At 44.3% G+C, this 22,434-nt stretch overlaps 1 protein-coding gene across 1 annotated transcript in view; it reads right to left on the reverse strand.

The window, feature by feature from the left end:
* Positions 1-701: 701 nt before the first annotated feature.
* The window catches only part of OMA1 (OMA1 zinc metallopeptidase), an 82,771-nt gene continuing 61,038 nt past the window's right edge, over positions 702-22,434 (reverse strand). Inside the window, exon 9 of the mRNA XM_040565644.1 lies at positions 702-784. Within this exon, the coding sequence (XP_040421578.1) occupies positions 752-784 (33 nt within the window). The 3' untranslated portion in view covers positions 702-751. The remainder of the gene's footprint in view (positions 785-22,434) is intronic.

The following is a 22,434-nucleotide window of genomic DNA, read 5'->3' on the forward strand; positions in this document are numbered from 1 at the left end:
CGGACGTCTGGTGCCTGCAGGGAACCCCTGGCCAGGGCTGCTGGTGCTCTCGGGCCCTGGCACGCTGGTGATGGGTGAGCAGATGTCTCCCTCACTGCCTTCTTGTGAGGAACAGTTAAGCACGGTCTGGCTGAAGCACTGTGAGAAGCCGATGTCTTTAAGATTTCTAAAACTTCTTAAAGAGTGAGGGTCACATACAAGTGCCAATTAGCATAAATCCCATTCACACAAAAAACTCCCAGATCATTTTTTCTTGAGGTCGATCAGCATAACAGCTCTTCATCCAGACTCTACAGAGACTGGTGTGTTCTTTATGCTCTATTTGCAGTCCCAATGACTCCAACATTACAACTGCTAAAAGAAATTACTATTAAGGCAGTTGAATCTTAAGTATCATGGCTTTGTGGTGCTATAAAAGAGACAAGGTGCATTTTCCTTATTCCACACTGAATTGCAGTGAAGCAATCTCTGAGCAGTTAAACAATCGGCAGCAATGTGGCAAAACTGGTGCCCAACCCTCTATGCCCGTTCCTGCCTCTGAGCTGGCTCCTCTGTTGTACCATTTTCCCCTCCCGTGTTATTCCTCACCTGGCTGATCCCCGGTGAGGGTCACTGCACAGCTGTGCCACCATCTGTGCTGAAATACGAAGACGGGCAAGGTCAAGTGGAAAGGTTAAGGGCTGCTTAACCCATGCTGGATGCTGAGGAAAGGCTCTGTAGCTGTAGGGTTGCTGCATTTCACACGTTGGCCTCACTCTTCCATGCAAATGAAGTCCAAAATGTTCTGGTTTTAGAGAGAAGAAACAAAATCAAAGCCTACCTTCAATGATAGGTGTCTGTTACAGGCTTGATTTTGTAATGTCAGTCTGTTAATTAAACTGGATAGCTGCATGTTCTTAGGCAACGTATTCTGCAGGTTTTACTACATTACTTCAGCTTACACGATGTTACAGCGGGGCCTCTCAGCAGGTGTTACTGCAGCAGCAAATGTTAGCAGGGTAATTGGTCTTCACTTGCGAAAGAAGGAAAAAGAGCCTAACACACAAATAATACTCTCTTTACAGAGTAAGCTTCGGTAATGAAATTAGGATGTCTAACACAAAGCTATAAAGAGTGACAAATCTCTCTTGCAATTCTTAATTTGTGTTAACCCCTTGACTCTAGCAGGTCTGGAGCTCCTGACACTAAGTGCTAATGCATTTAGCATTAAACATACATGCTGAATGCATTACAATTATGCCATGCTAATGGAAGCATTTGTGGCCTGTCAGATAGGCCAAGTATTTGCTTCACTTGGGTGTTTACCACAAGTGAGGCAGCATTTCAGCGTACAAGTCCTGTCAGAAACTTTAATGATCTTTATTGGGAGCAATTGCATTGCACTGTCCTGGATTTCACTGTGTGTTTTTTCCTCCCATTCTTATCAGCTGAAGGCTGGAGTTTGAAAGGTTACTTTAATTAACACCTTACCACAAGATCATGATACAGAAGTTCATTTATGAAGAATAAAACTTGTGTTTTGTGACCACTCTAAAGAGGTATCCCCTGGATTTAAAACACCAGGAGCTAACTGCCTGGTGAGCAGAGCCTGTTCTAAGCCCAGTAAGAGTCCAGTGGTGAGTCTGCTCCTTTTGCAATTTGAGTTCAGAGGTTTAAAATAAAGAGGAGCAGAAACAGAAGAAATGAGTATCACAGGGTATTCACCTGCTAAAATATTATTCCCATAATATATTATGAAGTACTGTCAAACAAAAACATGGTGTAGTTTTTAATACCCAGTGGTACAACTGAAAGTTTATTGCAGCATAAACCACGAGTACTGTGATTCCAAGGTATGGATCTATGTATTGTTATCACTGTATCAAACAGATATCCTCAGGCTCGGTAACTCCAGGTAGATCTGCACACGTCAGCACACACGAGCACAGCAGAGTAACGTACATTAGACCATTGCTCACAGGTGGTACCAGCACTGAGTCCTGGCTGGAAAAGGGCTGGGTTGCCTCTGTGTGCACCAGGATTTCACTGCCATGGGGGTGGGGAAGAGCCCCGACGTACCACTGCAGGTCTCATCCTCTCCACTGTCAGCTATTCATTGGTATTACTAGGCAAAAACATAATGCTCTAGAGGATTTGCGTTTGGTTTTTGACTTCTTGCAATTAGCCACATCAGTTCTTAGGAATTAAGCACAAACCATCCCTGTAGCCACAACATGTTCAGTTTTGTCCTCTGGATTTCAGATTACAGGGGCAATAGAGATTTCATTCCAGAAGGAAGCTGACAACTGATTTAGAGTTGCCATGCAGACGGATTAGGCAAAATACACGGCAGCAACTGTTCTGCAGTGACATATTATCAGGTTTGCCCAGGGCAGCAGCAGCTGAGAGCTAACAACGGATGGCATCTGGATTTTCAGAACAACCCCCCAAACATCCCTTGTTATTCACAGCTGACAAAGCATCACTAAGACATGCGGCATTTGATTTCTACCTGTCAAGCTACATTCCAACCCCTGTGATTCACCCACCTGGAAAACTCAAAGAGACAATTTTATGATGGGAGAAATAAGCCAGTCACTGAATTTCTGCAAATGAGAAAGCACATGAACTTCCCTGCGTTGGTTCCTGCCGACACCTATCCCCATAAGTCGTCCAACAGCAGTGCTTTGAATTGACCTACCTCCTCACCTTCTTCTCTCAAATGCTCTGTTTGTGGTGAAATGCATGGCCAGAATCAAATGCTCAGTAAGCCAAGACTAGGAATTATTATTCACACATAGCAGGACGGTAGCTGGTGGGAGCAGAAAGAGCCAAGCAGGAGTAAAAAAGTCTGGTGGGAAGGCTCAGCCCCGGGCAACACAGACCCTGAGCTGCCGACAGGAGATACCCTCTCCTTTCTTCAGACAAACCAGGGCATTAGGGAAAAAAAGATGTCCATCTTTCTTGTACTCTTTGGCAGAAAACTATCTGCTGTGTGAAATCACCCTGTTTGTGTGTTTTAGCCCTGGCCCTGCCCTAAACATACCTTTTCAGACAGCCGCTTGCTGGGGCAGGGAGCATCTCACGTGCTGTAGTTGGCACAATGGGGCTCCGCTCTTGGTGGGCTCTTAAGAACAACCATAAACATGATCAGTAATAATAATCCCCACTTAAGTCACTGGAGGTATTTTTACGCTAATGCCCAGCTTAAAAGCATAATTCATTCACAACAATGAATAGAGCCAGCAGAACATCAGTAATAATCCTCTCACATTACAGGAGGCATACTGAGACGTGAGAATAGCACGGCGCCGGTAACTCCTCCTCATTACCGACTGCAAGCGGCAATCTGGGGGAGCTATCTTTTCCAACATCAAAAAGCACGCAGTTCAGTGTGCAGGCAGGGGCAAAAGGCGGAGATGGATGCCTCACGGTGCTGAATTTAAAACTAGGGCATTTACTATAAGCAAAGAAAGGCAGCTTTTGGAAACTCTTGGCTAAAGAGAGGAAGGAAAGAAAGAGAGAGAAAAAATTACCTGCTAGTTTCATGCCATGGAAAAGAGTAACTCAGCAAACTCCTGCAGTCAGCATATCATCAAGCAATCTGAATATAAAAGCAGGAGTTCTGCAAAGGACTGCGTCTGCTTTAGTAATAATCTCCCTTCACGCTCCCTCATCGCTATTCTGCCTCTCATTAGCAGGCACAGTGTTTCCCATTAGCTCCTTGTTTCCATACCTGCTTTACTTTGCTCCAGGAATTTCCACAGACTGCAGCTCCTCCATCACCCACCTCCACGGCCTGAGCTTCATTTCTGCACTGGTAAATACGGGGTGCAGAAAAAGGAGGCTACACACTTAAAGAGCCACCTAGGATGGGCTCTGCCTTGCTGTGCCCCAGCACACAGCACTCCCCTTCCCCTCCCAAGGCACCTCCCCAGCACCACACAACACCTCTGCCCTGGGGCTTGCCCCCGAGTGACTCTGCATGGCAATGCACCAAGTGATTCCCACATGCTGGAAAGGTGTAAAAAAATATTCCACAGTGCAGCTGGAGGACACTCTGCTTTTCTCATAGTCACAGGTGCTCTCTACCTGCTCCCTCTCTAAATGCCATGTTTAAATAATTCATGTTTTTCATGATAAGACTCTTCACCCAGCCAGAAACCTTAGGAATTTATAAACTAATGGCTAAATTCAACCTCACCTAAGAGGTTTCAGTAATGGCATGGCACGGTGAGATAAATTAGAGCTGATGATGAGGACCAGGGAGGGGGACATGCACTAACAGAGCAATAGGAATCCAGAGGAAATACCTGTACCCAAAGTAGCCCACAGATCCTCAAAAAAATGTAAAACAAATTGTCCCCTCTGTTGGTAACGCCTAGAGATTTACATAGCGCTATTCAACACATAAATTAGCAGTTCCTACTCTTTTTAGAATGAGTCTTTATGGATTTCTCTTCCTCCCCGCTGACCTCAGAGCCAAAAGGAGGATGGAGGTAGGAGGCAGGAGGTCATCAGAAACTGCAGAGCTCCGAGGGTGCTGGGAGGGAAGGGACCGGGAGGGATAATGGGTTGCAGGTCTGGTCATCAGCCTGCCAAATGAGGTAGCAGCTCCAGCAGCACTCAGACACGCAGCTGAAAAAGCCCTGCAGCACTGCGAAATTCTGGGGGGAAAGGCAGGAGGGCATCAAACTACTGAACCTGGGACTTGTGTTAATAGCATCTTCTTGGATATGACACATAAGCGAGTACCACCCGGTCTAGAAAAGCAGCAACAGGAGACAACACAGCTAGCACTGTCACAGAATCGAGCATCTTTTAAGAGTAATGAATAGCTTTTGAAAAATGTCATGTAAGCAAGTAACTGATTAAACTTCATGACAAAAAGGAGCCCGGGCTGCTTTGGCTAATCACTCTGTCCAAACCCCGGTCCTTCTTTGGGCCAATGAAGATATATCTGAACGTATACCTGAAATTAAAGTGATCTAATGCATACCAGTAATTGCTTCCCCTCACTTTCAGCAAGAAGCTATAGATTAACTTGTTAATTCAAAATGTAGTGCATCGAACAGTCTTCTCTCTGCAAGGATGGTTTCAGAAAGCTCCGAAATAAAGCAGAACAACATTTGTTATTAAATCTTTAAGATTGCGCTAAGTAAACAAGAAGCTGTGCAGGTGCTCCACGACTTTCTGTTTTAACTTCCTAGGGGCTGTGGACTGCATTTGATTAGGTCAATTCAGCGATACGAACATTCCTAGCTGCTTCTTCCTTAAAGAACAAGAGATATGCATCTGGAAGAGGAAATTTACGAAACTATGTGGATTTACATACACACAACAAAAAGCAAATGCAGAGATGAAAACAGATCTGGATGCTATCAGAACTTGATCCTGGATTCTGTGTGCCTGCATCCCTCCCTCAACACATTACAAACCCATATCACGATTTTATTTCTTCTAGACCTAAGAAATGGGATGGGAAGCAAGTCATTTAGATCCCTCTACATTGGAGGTGCCTACAGAGGTGCCTCATACATTTAGGAGTATCCCTGTGCTAAAGACTTTTTTGTTAGCTAAAGAGGAAACAGGCATAGGGCATCATTTCCCTAGGCACTACTTTGAGTCCGTACACTGCCTGGTAACTGAGCCGTGCCATCACACAGAAAGCAGAGACCAACCCTAACTGCTGAAGGCAGCTGTTATGGGCAGGGCTGCAGTGAAGAAGGCTTTTCTGGCATGTTGCTGCAGTTTACCATCCCCGTTCATGAATTCTTTACAGAGAGATCTAGCCATCTCCAAGTTATGCTTAGAATTTGCTGGAATGTATCATTCAAAGAACAGAATAACAGAAAGAATTTCTTTCTGCTAATAAAACAGGGGTCTGATGACAGCATCTCAGCAACATACGAGCTAACAAACCCAAACATTTTAAACTGTTTACAGCTCTTCCCCTCTCCACCAGACAGGGAAGTTCTTCCTGAGCCTTCGGACCTTGCAAAGCATTCTCTAGACACATCTACCTGGTTTTAGGAGGCATCAGTGATCCCCATGAGGCTTTCAAGACTACCTGCAACATCCCAGGCTGTAGCAAGGTGACTACAGGATTTTAGAATTCTTTCATTCAGTGTGGAAAGCAAAACCCGATGAGTGCAAGCTGGGTGCTGCCATATAATTGTCCCAGTGGGGACAGTAGAAATTTGCCTCTATTTCTTTTGAGCTAAGAAGATTCAAGTGTAACTGTGTGTTACAGCTTGCACTTCATGACCTGGAAGGTTTAGAACTATACCAATTTTTCACTTTTTTTTTTTTTTTTATAAAGATTCATATGACTATTTAGAGAGAAGCTAGATTAAAATGAATAGAAAGATGGTGCTTAAGGAGAGTGGTAGTTAAACAATGTTTAACTAGTCAGCAGAAATGGAATCCATGGGATGTTGAGAGCAGGGCATGGCACTTAGAAAAGCCCAACTAGATGTTTAGTATCAACTCCATAAGATGTTTAGTACCAACTTCGTGCACAGGTACAGGAGGTAGAACAGCATTACCACAGGGGAGTGTTCATATCTTAGGGGCTGGCAGCCATGCCACCTCCGTAGTATTAAACTGCTGATGCACCATCACGGATTTCTGCCTTTCTTCTCAGCATTAGCTACTGATGGAGCCTAAATGGATCATTGATCTGCTCCAGTACTGAAAACTGGCCCAGGATCTGCAGACTGCCCTTTTGCTGAGGGAAACATCTCAGCACCTTATCTGCACAAGAACCTGAGTGAATTTCAGGCCCCGTTTGGTAACCACATGCACTGACACAAAACTTCATTTCCCACCCCCCTTTTTCATATATCTTGATTTTCTCTCCCATTTGTCTCTGGAAATTTCTGAATTCATCTCTTCAGCTTTATGAATCAGACCTCAGAGGGCAGGGAGATGAAACCTCGATGATCTGCATTAACCCTTTGGATATTGCAGCTGCTGCTAGAAAGTAGAGCAGACCTTATCTCTAGAGTTGCCACTCATTTTGTGATATTTGCCTAGAATTAAAAAAAATAGAAGAAGAAAATTGCTATTAACAGTAGGATCCAGTTAAAAATTCATGTGTAAATTCAGTACAAACAGGGAGATGACAGGGAAATGGTTAAGCAGATCAGTGCTGGCTGCACAAATTGGAACTCTCTTACAATTTCTCCATGAATATCTAAAAATGAACATTTTCTCTGCACCTTCTCCCTGAAACATGTCCTGAGGGTTTCTAAGTGATTAAGAAACCAATGCCAGCTTTGTTCCCAAATAGGCAAGATCACTTACCTCAAAATTTAGGAAGTATAAAGTCATTATCTACATCATTTAAAAGTATATTTCAATTTCTCTGCTTTTACACCTTACTCCTTCCCTCCTTATCTCTTGCACTTTTGCAGGGTAATAGCAATCAGATATCCCCCAAAAAAACTGTTCTAAACCCTTTCCTTTGTCTTGTGCCTCCCTTCTCCCCAGCATGGCTTAGCATTCTCCACTTGGAGCAGAATTCTCCCCTAGCTACAAATTCTAATATGCCCTGATCTTTCCATTTCTAAATCTGATCCCAACTGGAAACAAAAGCAATTTTACAAATAATAGGAAAGCCTGAGGTTTGGTATGGAAAAGCTGAAATGGGCAAGGGGAAGATGTGATCTTCCTGTGATGCAAATAATGTTTTGCATTAAATGCGTAACCAAAAATAAAGCTCCCCGAGGTATATTTGCTAGTTCAGACAAGAAGAAACATCTTTAGCATATAAACACAGAGTACAGATTGAAATATTCCTCAGTGTGAAAATAACCAAGGATATAATTAGCATGGTTCTTGGGCTGAATTGTATTTTTTCTAAGTAGTTCAACTTTCTGCTGTTTGCATTGAAAATAATGGCTTATTGGGTATTTGTACAAGGCTGGCACTGTGTACAATCAACCATAAAATGGAACTGGAAGGAATTTTAAACCTTTTAAATGCCCTAAATGTACAAATGTAAGAAGGTTATGGTAAAAGCTGAAAATCAAGGCCAATCCTCCTCCCGCGCTGTTTGCATCTAAGCATGCAGATGTCCTGAACGAGCACGGGAGCTCGGTGTTGGGTGGGCTGAGATCCACACAGGGCACAGTGCACACTAAACTTGCTCATATTTTTAGCTTTTTGCTAGAGCTCCTGGCCTTTTAAAGTAAAAATCAAAAATTTAATTTCATTAACTCTTAATAGAGATTATACTTTGACCGGTTTAAGAGAGGTTTAATGAATAAACAGGTTTGGGTCTCAATAGGCCCAGTGTTCCCAGAGCTGATGGATAACTGAAGCTACATGACTTGCTGGACTGAAGGACATGAGAAAGCAAGGTGCTGGACTGTCGTGAGTGCTTTGTTTGGTTCTGTAGGCTACTGACGTTCACAAGGAGGACTTGGAGAAAGCTATTACCCAGCAGTAGGACTTCTGGTACCTCTCTGACGAGTCGGTCAGGACCTGTGGATTCTTGCTCTGTAACTACACTTGTAAGGGCTAGAGAATCAAGGTAGCCTGGTTACCTGCAGAACCTGGACATCGACCAAGGCAATGAGCCCATGCTGCTCTGCTTTCCCCAGAGGCAATCTATTTTTATGACATCTGAGAGAACTTAACAGCCTGTCAGGTTTGGCTGAAATTGGCTGAGGGCTTCAAAAGTTTTCAAAGACCAATAGATCATGCATAGAAGTAGAGAGACCCACCAGGCCTCGTTTTCATAGAACACTAGACTGAAAAGTAAAGGCTCAGCTTTTCCATTCAGTCAGCCCAGACCTAGGAAGAAAGTAGAACCCAGGAAAACAGTCCAAAAAAAAAGCCAAAGCAACAGAAATATGGCTTCTTTTGTCAATTCAGGCAGAGTCTAACCCAGACAGCCAGAGCTGATCATTTAAATTCCCACACTTTTACGTGTTTAATTCTTCAAATAATGAAGAAAGGTCTGAACCACGGTTCTGAGTAATTCAGTCTGAACCAGTCTGGTGCAAGAATAACCTGTCAGCCCAAAAGGATCGACACCCAGAACACTTCCTGCCAGTCCCTCACTCACCTCCATCAAGGCAAAGGCAGCCGGAGGAGACCAGCGAGGCCCCAGCACAACCATCAATCATACCTTGACTCCTGGGAGCAGCTGAGCAGTAACTCACCTGGAAAAAGGTTATTCGGGGACACAAAACTTTCCTGATTGACTCAGGATCCTATAGGGAAGGATATGTACACGCTCACCTTCAATTTTGCAGAAATCTTTTACAGTTTATATGTTTTTGTTGGTCTGTTTTTTAAACAAGGTTACTGACTGTACACCTAAGTGAGGCTGCAGTACTACTTCATATATCTGTATTAGGTGCAGCATGTACTTTCTGCATTATGGCACAAAAAATCTTTTATCTTAACCATGTTTCTTATAAAAATCAGTGTCTTTGAAGACCAGAGAGAGATAATGAAGGACATAAATATTATTAAAACTATTTTTTAAAAGAAAACTTGAGTGTGGGTAGTAGTTTTTAAGTGAAAATGATTGTTTCCGGGTACGTATGTAGAGGAGACTTACATCAGCTTTGCTGCAGGAGAGGTAAGAGGGGTGGTTATTGTAGAACTGATGGAATTCCTTGCTCCATTTACAGCTGCCTGTGCTGGCCACTGCCAGGACGGGAATTCTGGGTGAGAATGAACACTGAGCTGAGCAAGTACTGACAGTTCCCCTGCTTCAGCACTCAGACTTCAGACTTTCTTTAAAATAAATCTCTTTAAAGCCACTTGGTTTTCCTTGATGCATATTCCCCACTCAGAATACCTTTCACATCATCTGTCTCCCACCAAATGATATCTTCCTCATTAAAATAGAGATACGAATGAATAAATTGAGTTAGTATATAGTCAACCCATTCATTCAGGAATGCCCCTACATTCTGACATTACATCAATTAAATTCAGCTGTAGGTTAGCTGCTCGGGACTTAGATGTGTATCTTTAATTCAGATGTAGCAAGCATCCTTTGCGGAGAGAAAATCTTTTTGCAACATGTCAGCAGGAGACAATGTATTCAGCTCCATAATTATGTACTTCAGTACAATCACATAGCATTATATACAAAATCACCACACTGCTGAAAAAAAGCCTGAAATGCTAATTAGTTCACAAATTAACATTGATTTGATTTAATGTTGAATTAGGGTTTGCAGCTTATACTTATGAGGGAACTTCACTTTCAGGCATGCTCAGACACATTTTAAATAACCCTGTGCAGCCTGTACCAGGTGCGCGGAGGGTTCATTATCCATGTATAAAGAGGTAAGACTTACTCAAAATAAAATCAAGCACAGAGACCACAATGTCACTGAGCAATCCAGATCCCTTTGGGACTGAGCTACCAAGCAAAAGCGGAGTGTAACAACCACCTGCCTTTGTGCTGCATCATGTTGGGGAAAAGTGAGGGGATCGCATTTCCACTACTGTGCCCTTTGCTGTCACTGATGTCAGCACTGACAGGTGAAAATCAAAATAATAATGCATATTCTAATAACATTTTGAACTCCTAAGGCATCTACACAGAAATAACTCGGCTTTCAAAGAGCACTGATGGTTTCATTCCCAAACCACTGCCACGAAGGCAGGGAAATAATTCCCTCCTCAGCCTGTCCTAATTCTGTTCATTCACGGGGTGTTTTGACATTGACTGAAAACCAGCGATGGTTTCACCCTGGGAAAAGAAGGCAGAGGGGAGTTCAAAGGAGAAATTTTAAAGGGAGCTGCTCAAGCTGGGACAGAGAACGTGAGCGTTGATACTGGCTGCTCCAGCAGCTCAACAGAGGCAGCGCTGACAGCTTCAGCTCCTGCCACCAGAGTTGAGAGTCCAGCCGTGCACACGGGTCCCCTCAGCTCTGAAAGGGGCCATGAGAGGAGGTAATGGGGCTGGCAGCTGCCAGTCCTCCAGTCCTGCCAGTACCAAATGCAGAGTGCCCCTTTGGATGCAGTGCACTTGAGCACTGACAGAGAAGCCAAGCAGGCTGCGTGCAGGTCACTGTGTAGGTGGCCACTGCCTAACAAGAACGTGCTCTGATCCAGGAAGGGACAAGATAACAGAAAAGCTGCTTTCCGTCAGTGGGGAAGCAAGGTCCCTTCGTGTGCCGGTTACTGCAATTGCTCTGGCTACTCACAAGGAAAATATTTCAGGAGAAAAACAAGCTGCAGCCAAGGAGAAACTCCCTTGTACTTTGGAGATGCCAGTGCTGCCAAAGGGAGCACAAGACAGAAATTCCCACGTCTGGTAAAGATGGAGGAGCACAAAGGGATGTCGCTGTCAACCTCCTTTCCAAACAGCACTGCAGCTGGATGCGTGGCTAGCGTGAGCTCAGGGTCCCAGTGACGAAATGTAATAAATTGCTGTCTTAAAGGTGGTGGCTAGGGGAGGCCAGGACGAGGGGATTTGGAGATACCAGTGAAAACAGAGCAGACAACTGAATTGCTCACTGGCGGACGCTAGGCTGCTTTGCCAGCCTGTGGCAGGAGCAGAGGACGCCATGGCTAACGGAAAGATGAAGGCTGACTGTGCAAAGCAGCATCAACTTGTTTGCAAAGCTCCGATACAGCTGCAGCTAGAGAACATGCTCCTTTAGGTTACCGTGGCAGGGGAGTGAGATGCTGACATGTTTATCTTCTGGATCAAAGAATGGGCATAGCTGTAGAGGAGCAAACAAATACAACTCATTATCAGTTTCTAAGATTCCAAGAGCTCCTTATCATTTTCTCTGCAGGCTTGCATTGGTATTTGCATTATCTTGTTTTCTGCAGCTTATAAGCGTGAACACCTATAAGCCTATCCCTTAATATTCAGGTCCAGCCCCAAAGCTACAATAGTAACCCAACCAGCCTGCAGACTGAAGTTCTTACAGGCACCGGGGAAGCAACGCACACAGGACATGACAGTGAAGACATGCTGCCTTCCCTTCGCAGCACTACAGAGGAGACCTGCAGATCCCAGGGGATCAGGAGAAGGCTTCCTAATAACTATGGTCTTCTCCAGAGCTTAGGGCTGAAAGGTTTTAGTCTTTGTGGCTTGAGAAGACTCAGACATTCTGTAGCTTGGGCACAGACACGTACCATCAACTGACCAGCAAGCTGCATCCCCTCCTCTGTTTCTTATCACCCATAGGTGCTCCCTCCACAACACAAGTGGCCCTGTGGAAGGCACAAGATTGTGCAGACAAGTAAAAGAAAGTAAATATCAGATTTATAAGGACATGTAATGAAATTATTTGACTTCCACCTGATGATATACCTAAACACAGAAGATGTGAGTTTAAATCCTGTTTGAAAACATGCTTTCCTATTTCTTTATTCAAACTCGACACCGAATAACAAAACATAGACTGGTATAAAACTATATTCAGTACAACAGAGCAAATGTTCAGACCAAGACAACAGAATTCAGGGACAAATGTATATTTGCTAGGATGGAAATCTAGATGCAAAATAAGCCTGACATTTTTGCTAATCACAGTTGAGGATTAATTTTATTAAACAATTTCACAGTTTTCCGGTTCACTGACTGCATTTTTTTCTGATAACTCCCCAAGAAGGAAACTATTTTGTATCTAGCAACTTACACCACCGCATCGCTTCGTTCAAGCAGTACTTGACCTGCCATACACTTATTCTGTTACAACTCATTTTTTTCACCGTTTGGTTTGATCTCTTCTGCATTTGCTTGACCTAGAAAACTATTCAGTTCACTTACACCATACTGCACATAGTGTAAATGTTGAGTGTCACAAATGAATATCTACAAGGGACACCCCAAAAAAAGTAAACGAAGGAGAGAAAGTCATTATTAAAAAGGTTCAGTTTCTCAAATGCTGCTATCAGTTTGGGTAGATAAACTCAGGACCTCTTGTTGGCTCCTTTCATGCAAAATGTCAGCTTCTGTAGTTTGTTGGCCTCTATGCCCCACACAAAACACACTACGATTGCATTATCATAAACCATTATGTAAAATAAAGTGAGATTAACTTTCAATCATTTGGGTTAAGATTTATTCCAAATGGAAACCGGTTCCCCTGCAGTGAATCAGGTCAAACAATAAAAGCTCTCAAAAGCAGGATGTAAGACCTTGTGCTGACCCAGTCAGTGTCTTCACAATTTGGGGCCAGCACCCATGGCTTACAGGTGGCTCAGCTCATATCACCTGGTTGTCAACTTAATGCACACATAACCTCTTATCCTGAGATGATTTCATACATCCCTATGTTTTTCAACAAAAAACAGCTCCATAGCAATGGCAGGACCTGGCAGGCATCTGATTTTGTCATTGACTCTAAATATAGTTGCAAATGCAGTAGTAATAAACCCAGGCACATAACTAAACAGAGCTCTTCCCTCTCTTCTCCCTAGCCTTGCCGCAGTCAGTCATTCCTCTGAGAGTGATCTACGGAGGTATTTTCTGCCAATAGACTCAGCCAGGACTGTGAGAGCTGTTATTTACTGGATGGTCACTGGAGATTTAGAAGTGAAGCAGCCTTGGCTCTGATTCTACATGTGCAGCACACAGCTAGATTTACACCTAACTAAACAATACACTTACCGACCTGGGAGAATGATTTCCAATAGAGAATAACAAATGTGCCATCAAAACATGCATACATTGGGCCGTGAGCACACATGCACGACCCCAGACACTTTAACTGGTGTGGAAAGCCAGCGGGCTCTGCATCGCCATCCCAGCACTGCGCTCTCCTCGCAAGATACAGGAGTAAGGAGCTGGCAGCAGCGTGTTGTCTATGGGTGAAGGCAGAGGGAGCTGCACAAAGGCAGCTCGCAGAATAATCCATTCACTGGAAATTAGCTCCTTTTGCCTCCACTGCAGACAAAATAACTGCAACTCAGCACGTAGCTACTAATAAAAGTGGGGTGGGGAAAAGGTGGTATTTTTTTCTGGTGGATGCTTAAGTGAACCCAGGTCTCCTCAGACAAGCGCTCTCTGGAGTGCCAGGTACTCCAGATTAGGAAGCAAGAAGGAGAAGCAGACATGTTAATGTGCTTGGCCTTTCAATCCTTCGGGGGCCGGCAGAGAAAAGCCCTGACACATATTGTCCTCTGGTTTGAATTTAACTTGTGATCCCGGAGTAAGGGCAACACATTAGCAGGTGCTGCTGGAATTACTGGTGGGTAGTAATCCACCGTAGTGCCCTCTGCTTACAGGGAAGAGCAGCAGCACATCTCTGAGCCAGCAGGAAGGCAGCACAGTTGCTTTAATTCCTGCAGAAGGGCTCTTCCCAGCTCAGAGAGAGGTCAGTCACGGGACAGAGCCCAAAAGAGCCTGTACTCACCCAGCTGGGACTCTCAAGAGCACTAAGTGCCCTAAACTTCCCAGGTGCGTTTCCGAGTTAGCCAGAAGTTATGTGGTAAACACGATTTTAAAGCAGACTTAGAAGAGCCCAGCATTTGTGTAAAGAGCTTGGATCTGTCAGCCTGGCTGCAGCACCCTTGTCCTCTGACTGGCACTCCACACAGAAAGCTCCAAGAAAGCCTTCTTGAAGAATTAATAAGAGTGCTGGCATTTTTAAATGTCAGTCAGTTTTTACATAAGCTCTCTGCCTGTGGAAAAACGGGAGAGTCACAACCCATAATTGCCCAGCAGGAGCATCTCTTTTTAATGAAAATGTTGAGGCTTCATTTAGAGGATGCCCTGGAATGGACATCTCTTGCACTGCTGTCTGGGGGTTGCCCCCAGAGCTCTTCCACAGCAGCAGCAGGGATATCAGCCGAGACAGATGATAAGATTAAATGCTAGCCTCCTCCAAGGGTAGGCATCAGCACCCCCACCTCCCCGGGGAGACTCGGCAATGAGAGTGCAAGGATCTCCAGGGCTAAGGAAACAAGGAGGTCAGTGACTTCTCCCTGACAAATATCTGCCTTGGAGACAGCCCTGCATGTATGCACTGCTGCCCCTTGTTCCGGTGCTGCTCTCTGGCAGTGAGAGCATGGGGGAAGTGCTCAAGCAAATGTGCTTTTACAGTTTTCCCAAATATTGGGGGAATGGTAGAGGGAAATGGGGAGAGTAAATTCTGGCTGGCCTTTAAGTCTCAGCTTGGAATTCCTGTACCAAGATTTTATATGTGATGCAAGGGGATTAGATGTACAGCTCCTTTGCACCCTAACTCAATTCATGACTCTAAAACCCCAACTTTCAGAAAAAATCAGTCATGTTTTGAAAAATATTATCTGCTAATTGCAGATGCTTACTAGTAGTTTTCCTGTAGGATCCTTGCTGAAGCGACACCATCAGCAAAGGTCTCAGAGCAGCCTGTCAGACTTCGGCTCACTCCTGCAGGGAGACACATTAAGAAAACAATCTAGCCTTTAATTTCTTCTGTTTTCATGTTCCAAAAACCCAGGAAGGAAGAAAACCAGGCAAACAGCAAGAAATGGCAAGCATTGTTCCACTGCATGTCCAAGTTCATGGCAAATACGGCCACAGATTAATGAATCAAAACTGTCTGTAACGGAGTCAGGACAGTTAGAAGCAAATATGTATTCAAAGGCAGCTCAGGCTCTGCAGCTAATCCTACAGCCACAGGGGGTCCCTACCTGAGTAGGGATATGCTGATCTTGATTGCTCGTGTGACCTTTTCTGCCTGTGCTCCAGTGCCACATGGTGAGCAGAACAAGCTGCTTTTGCGCGGCATGAAAGCTGCAGGGTTAACCCTGGAGGCAATCAACACATTTCATCCTTGGCGTGACTGCCACGAAGTACATCACATGCTACTGCTGGTTATCAGGAAATCCTCTGCAGTTCCTAATTTACATATGCACAAATAAATGATCCTTATAATTTCTATTCTGATAAATGGACAAGCTCTTGTAATACATGAGAACTTCCGTTTTCACACTCATTTTAGGCTTAAATCCTTCCCAAACGGGCACAGAGAAGCGCTTTGGCTGCATATATAAAAGAAACCACAGCCTTCATCCACAGGCTCTCAGAGAAGCCAGGGCAAGGGATGGAAACCAAATGGCTTCCTTTTCAGTCCCAGAGAACTTTTAATCAAACCTGTGTTTATCAAGTAACTGCTCTCAGTATAAATATTAAAGAGGAAAAGGAAATTTGACTCAGTGGCTACTGTAGTCACCTTCACGGGATTTGGCAAATCAACCTAGGTTGTGTTCTCACACCATGAAGAAGTTGTTTCCTTAACACAAAGTAGTTCCTTGAATGCAAAATTTGGGCCAACAAAATTCCTGTAGAAATACAGCTAGATGAAGGCTGCCCTAAAGACAGCTTTGCTTAGCTTAGCTAGGATAATTCCGCAGCCCTTTATCTCTGCTGGGATTTTACACCACGAAAGCTGTGTCAGTCTCTTCTTCTCCTTTGTCAGACAAGATAAGAACTAAGTGTCTGCGTCTCATTTAATAAAAGTAATATTTGTACTTTCTTCCAGTGCATGTATATAGGAAGAGGTTGTGCAAGGCTTCTACAGTAACAGTGATGTTGTATTTTTTTCCTATTCGTTACCATTTGAGCTTTTCCAATATCCTCAGCAGCATCTCCCTGTCTGACAGCCTGCTACAGCATCTAGGAAAAAGAGGTATATACAAAAAGCCTCAAAAGAGGCTGTCCAGAGACAGGACAAGGCCATAATATTATATAAAAAAATGCAAAACATTTCTGGTTTTGAATTTAGGAATACGCCGTCCCCATTTACAGACCAAGATTGCAGCAATGATTGCTAATAGACCTCTGCAAAGAGTAAAAAATTACGTTGATTAGTTTCCAGCAGTGCCATTTGCCTTTGCAAAAGAGCCTGAAGTAAAATGAGTGTGAGAGCTTGTCCATGCTGTGTGCAGAAAAGAATTGAAATTCCCCAGCACGCTGGGGAACCAGACACAACCCAGTACCTGTGACAAGGGCACCCAGCTGGGTGCATGCGCACTGGGCAGCCTGCTTCCTCCCTGCAAACTCTTACCCGTATTTATTGTCCATTTTAACCTAGGAGGGGTTTTTAATGACGTTTTCTTCCTTTTAAATGATACTAGCAAAATCCACTGCTCAAATGGTTCAATGCTTAATGCAAAAATACTTCTTGCCAATAGTGAAAGGCGAAATGCAAATAAACCTACTGTTCCTGCAATCCTCCTTAAAGAGACAGATTGATATTAATTCTTCCTAAGGTACAGGGGAAATTGATAAAAGGGATCTCTTTAGCTTGTCCCAGCCATATTTTCACTTCTGTCACATATTCACTGACTGCTCACTGGCAGAACTGGAACAGAAACTCTGCCAGGTTGATCCCCTCTGCCAGGAAAGAGGATGCTGCACGTTCCCCAAAGAGAATGCTCCCCTCTAACGCTTTGGCACAGAGAAAAGAGGCTGACCAAACGGTCTGGGAGCTGAAAGAGGACTTGCAGGATACAGAGACATGACAATCCCACGTGGCTCTAGATGTACAACTACGGACTTTATTTCAGAACTCAAAATTATCAGTCTTCCAACCTTGACACTTCTGAAGAATCTGCTCTTTGATCTCTGTGACAAAAACCTCACCCTACTAGAACAGCAAGGTGCTGTCTCAGATTAGTAGACAAGGAAGCACCTATTAATGTCTGAGGACACAGGCATCATGGTGATGAACATTACTGAGATGCTTAGGTAGGCAAGTGGGTATTGAATGCTATCAGAATTCAAAACTATTTCACTAAACATGACTTTTTTTTAACCTGTCTCTGCCTTCATCACAACCTGCTGCCACGCAGTGATGGCCTCAACCACTCATTCAGAAAAATAAAATAAAAAATAAAAAATAAATCAAGACTTACTGTTTCAAACGTCAAAAAGTGGCAAAACACAAATCTTTTTCAAAATTTGCAGAAATGTTTTATCCACTGTCTATAAGGGATGTAAAAGGCTTTTTTGCATTACTGTTCATCTTTAAGAGAAAAGTTTCTTAAGAAGATGTATTTTCCACACCAAACCAAAAACACAGAAGGTCCAACAACTGCCATAAGCATGAAATATTTGAAGAATTAAAGCTGCTGTGCAAACACTGCCAGCAACTGGAACTGCTAATGCCTAACCTCAGTTGTGTAACAGGCACTGGAAGGAACCTTTGCAATAATGAGAAGCTCAGGAGTAATCAAATTCCTATCCCGTGGCTCTCATGCACTGGGATATGTTAATTCAGCGAACCTTAGTCAAATGTAATTTAATGATAAAATATTTTTCAGTCTCTCCATACTGCACAGTGAGACTCTGACAGTCCTGGATCAGCTGTGGGGCCACCCACACATCAGCAGTGCCACCGCAGCACCAGTTCCCATCCAAGAGTTTGTGCTTATCAGAGTATCTTCCTGTGGTGTGGGTGATGTTTTCCTTGTCGCCCTGCCCAAGAGGACTGCCAGCCTGACACAAAGAGAAGTGACATTCACACACAGCCAGGAAAAGCAAGTGACCCCTATTGCAAAGGTGATACCGCTGGAGGATTCATTCCCCTTTCCTATCCCTCTCTTGTCCTGTAGCAATGGGAGGGTGGACAGAAAGCACACTCAGCATCCTGCTCCAGCTCTCTTCTCCCTTACCTGTTACGTTATCTTTCTTTTACTCCCAGCTGTCCTGCACTGAGAGCACAGTGAGGCACGGAACTGAGCGTGGAAGACATTCTTCTCTTCCATGAGGAAATAAGGCACTCCCTGGAAGGGTTCAAACAAAGCTGAGAACGGAAAGAACAAACCTCTCCGGACTAGCAGCCCTGGGTTGAGAAGAAAGTCCAAGCACATTTCCTCTTTGTATTGTCTTAACTTTTGCATTTGATTCCTGGCACTACCAAGCACATTTTTGTAAAAAAAAAAAACAACTTCTAAGTATTGTTACCTTCACATACACACACAAAGAAGCCAAATATCAGCCTATTTTCCATCCTAATGTCCCTGCCTAACAAGGCAGTTCAACAGGCAGATTGACAATAAAAGTAAGGCAGGGTTTTGGTTTGTTTTGTTTTCATGCCTGCCTACACACCAGTTACTTCCAAGCTCTGGAAGAAGACATTTGCTACCTGCTGTGCTGGTGTGCCTCCTTCCACAGCGTAACTGCCTCGCAGACAGCTGATGCACCTCCCTTTCTCTTACCTGCCCTTCACACGGCTAGTGTACAATTTGGGGAGTATTGCTGAGCTCTCTCTGAAAGGCTGCACACATCCATGTGCATGTGTGTGTACACACACACAGATATAAACACACCCGTGCTGTTGTTGACCTAAATTCTCCCTAATTGTTCGGAACAAATAATACTAGTACTAACACTGTGGCAGGGAATTGAGCTCACTCAGTATTTCACTATACAGAAAATCTAACAAAGCAGTTCACATGAAGGCAGCTGAAAGAAAACAGAGTCTGGATATGTATCACACACTTGATCTAAATTGCATAGCCGGGACCAACAACTTTTAGAAATCTTTAAGGAAAGATTACAATGGAGTTATCTTCAGAGAGATGTAGGGCTTAGGGATCCCTGTTTCTAGAGAGAGTGAAAGAAAAGCCATTTATCCCAGCTGTACATAGGGATGCAGAGATCAAAGTGACAAGGAAGCATGTGGAGACAGAAAGCCAAGAGACCTCCGAGAGGAAAAAGTGGATCGGGGAGCCCTGGGTGCTGGCTGAAGCTGCTGCTCCTCAGCTCTGCAGATCTGTTTGCTCAGCGAATAAGCAGCCAACTGAATCTCCATTGAAGAATGAAATCAGCATGTTGTCACATCTGATTGCCTGAACACAAGCAGCCAGGCCATAATTTTGAACTTAAATGTGACTGGCCTACCTTCAGGATTTCACAAGTGCTGGGCAAGAAAGATACAGCCAGTGTGTCAGGAGGCCAAGCCTGTAAAGCTCCTGGAGTTAAACAGGTACGTGACGAAGGCAACCTGTGCCAGAGTCCTGTCACTCAAATACTTTAGTGTTTGGTTTTTGTTTTTTAACAATCTCTGACCTGGTTCTTGGAAACTTCTAGCCACCCACTGTCAATACTAGGTGGTGTTTGGCACCAGCAGCTGTACTTGCAAGCAGCCTCATAACACCACTGCTCCCAGTGGTGGTGCTTCCATTTCAGCCCCTGAGAAACCAAGGCCTGGTGTAAGAGGAGGCTTTTGCAAACGCTGATCTTTGCTCTCCCAGTTCAATTTTCCCACCTGCAGATTGGAAATAATACACATTTCGCAGAGAGATGGTGTGTCCGATGCACGAGGTGAAGCACCGCAGTTACCTCACGCACTAGGCCGCTCCACGGGTGACATACGCCTGGAAGTAAAGCCCACTCTCCGAAAACATTCATTAGCACTGTTTAGTCTAAGGAAATCACCATGGCCATATGGGCTCCTATAGCCTTATTAATCTGCTTCATTAGTGCCAAGCAGAAAGTTGCATTTATGAGGCTCGTATTCTTTTTAAAACCAGCGGGGGCTTCCCCTTCTGTCTGCGGCTCTCCTTGAGGACTCTCTCTCACGTTCCCTGTCCTTGCAGCTCTGGCCGCGTTCCTCCCCACCCACACTGGCTGGAGGCTGACACCTACTTTCATTCCCCTCTCCTTTCCTAATGCATATTGTCAAAAATGTTGTTCCCCGCAGCAAGGCTTAGTCATAAATTCATCTGGAACTTTTTACACTGCTGTTGCATTTGCATGCTAATCAGCAAAGCTTCTTCTCCCGGCCCAGAGGAACGATCAAGCCACAGGCTTACAGAAACCCTCGGCTCGCAGGGTTACCAATCCCTTATTACTCTCTCTGAGCTTCATTTAATCTATCAGGATTCAAATCTGGCCTTTAACCTGTCACCTCCTCGCCCCCGATCCCAGCCGGGATCACGGTTTGACCTCCCCAGGTCACAGCCCTGGATTTTCTGCCTCCAGATGTTCCCTTCTGTTCCCCCGCGCTAACACTGGTTACCACGAGGATGAGATTGGATTTCTCAACGCATGGGTGAAGCACTGAAAAGAAATGACCACTCTAATAGCTCCAGCTCACTGATGTTAAAGTGACGATATCATTTCCCCATCAGTCGGGCCTCTCCTAGAGCTTGGCACTTACCGCGCTGAACAAAAACCGCTTTGATCACTTCTAACTAGATGATAAATACATATACACACACAGGTGGATGCAAAATCCATTTCTTTGCATGAGATAAATAAATATTTTGTTGAAATTCTGTCAGATATAACCTTTTTGATGATAGAAATAATTTAAAATGCTTAAAGGGAAAGGGAAAATTTCTACATCCCTAAAATAAGCATTGCCTGACTTCAGGTCAGTAGCAAATGTTTGTGTTTGGTTTTCTTTACATGTTTTTGCCAGTTACATTCAGCCACCCTTTAACGGCACTTTTAAGATATATTTGAAGCAGTCATTTCTGGCCCTACGTTCCACAAGAACTGAGTTCATGTTGCGAGATTTGAACAGAGACCTGAATTTTTCAAAGACTGCCACCTCCCACATCACAGCTCGGGGGCATCCCCAGCACAACCTCATGGAAAGACAGTACCGAAAACCTGGCAGGGTGCGAGTTTCTGCTGCTTTGGGCTCCCTCCAGGTTGCAGAACACACTCAGGGTGCTGAGCACTGCATGAAGCTAATTGCACATCTTTGATCAATTACTAGATCAGGAGTTTAAGAGAAGATGGTCCAGCAGTCAAACTATGGGCTTGGGATTCTTGAGCTTCTGTCTTTCCCCTGCTAAAGATTTCTGTCTGGCCTTGACAAAGTCAGGCAGGGTGACTTTCACCTGGCCTGCCTTTAGGTATTTAAAAGTCAGTTGCCACAGTCTCTGAAAATAAATTCATCTGCCACCAATTCCCCCTCTGGAGAAACCAATTCCTTCTCATTAACTGCAAAGGGCACCTGAAGATCTCGTGCAGATTTCAACAGCCAGCCTCGAGATGCTTAGATCCAGTGGGATGAATCCCACCGTTGTGCACCAGTCTCCTCCTATAAAACAGCAGTGTTGTCTTACTACCAGTACACTGCACACTGACACAGTTTAATGAAAAAGGTGGTTTTAGATATTTCCCTGCTGGACTTCCACTTCATCTAGTCCCTCGTCTACAAATGGAAGTCATGTTCAGAAATAGCACTGGAGAAAGGACTAAGCTCTGTAAGCACCAATTTAAACTCTCCTTCTATTCTGCCGGAGCAAGATGTTTGCTGAAAATAAAGCCACTGGCTCCCCTGGGTGAATGGAGTTCAGGCTCTGTCTGTTGAGACTGACAAAAAGATTATTGCTTGAGATCCTGCCCTTTGTGGTGTGGACATCTAGGACAGGGATTAGAGTTACCGAGCTCATTTGACGTAGAAGAGACCACTGCCACGTTGGGAAATGGCAATAGGCACCATTTGAGTGCTTTTGAGCCGGCTGCCTTAAGGGTGGAAGTCGGTGTAACCAGCTGATGGTGATAACACA

Source organism: Cygnus olor, chromosome 8 (genome assembly GCF_009769625.2).
Source record: "Cygnus olor isolate bCygOlo1 chromosome 8, bCygOlo1.pri.v2, whole genome shotgun sequence".
NCBI classification, from domain to species: Eukaryota; Metazoa; Chordata; class Aves; order Anseriformes; family Anatidae; genus Cygnus; species Cygnus olor.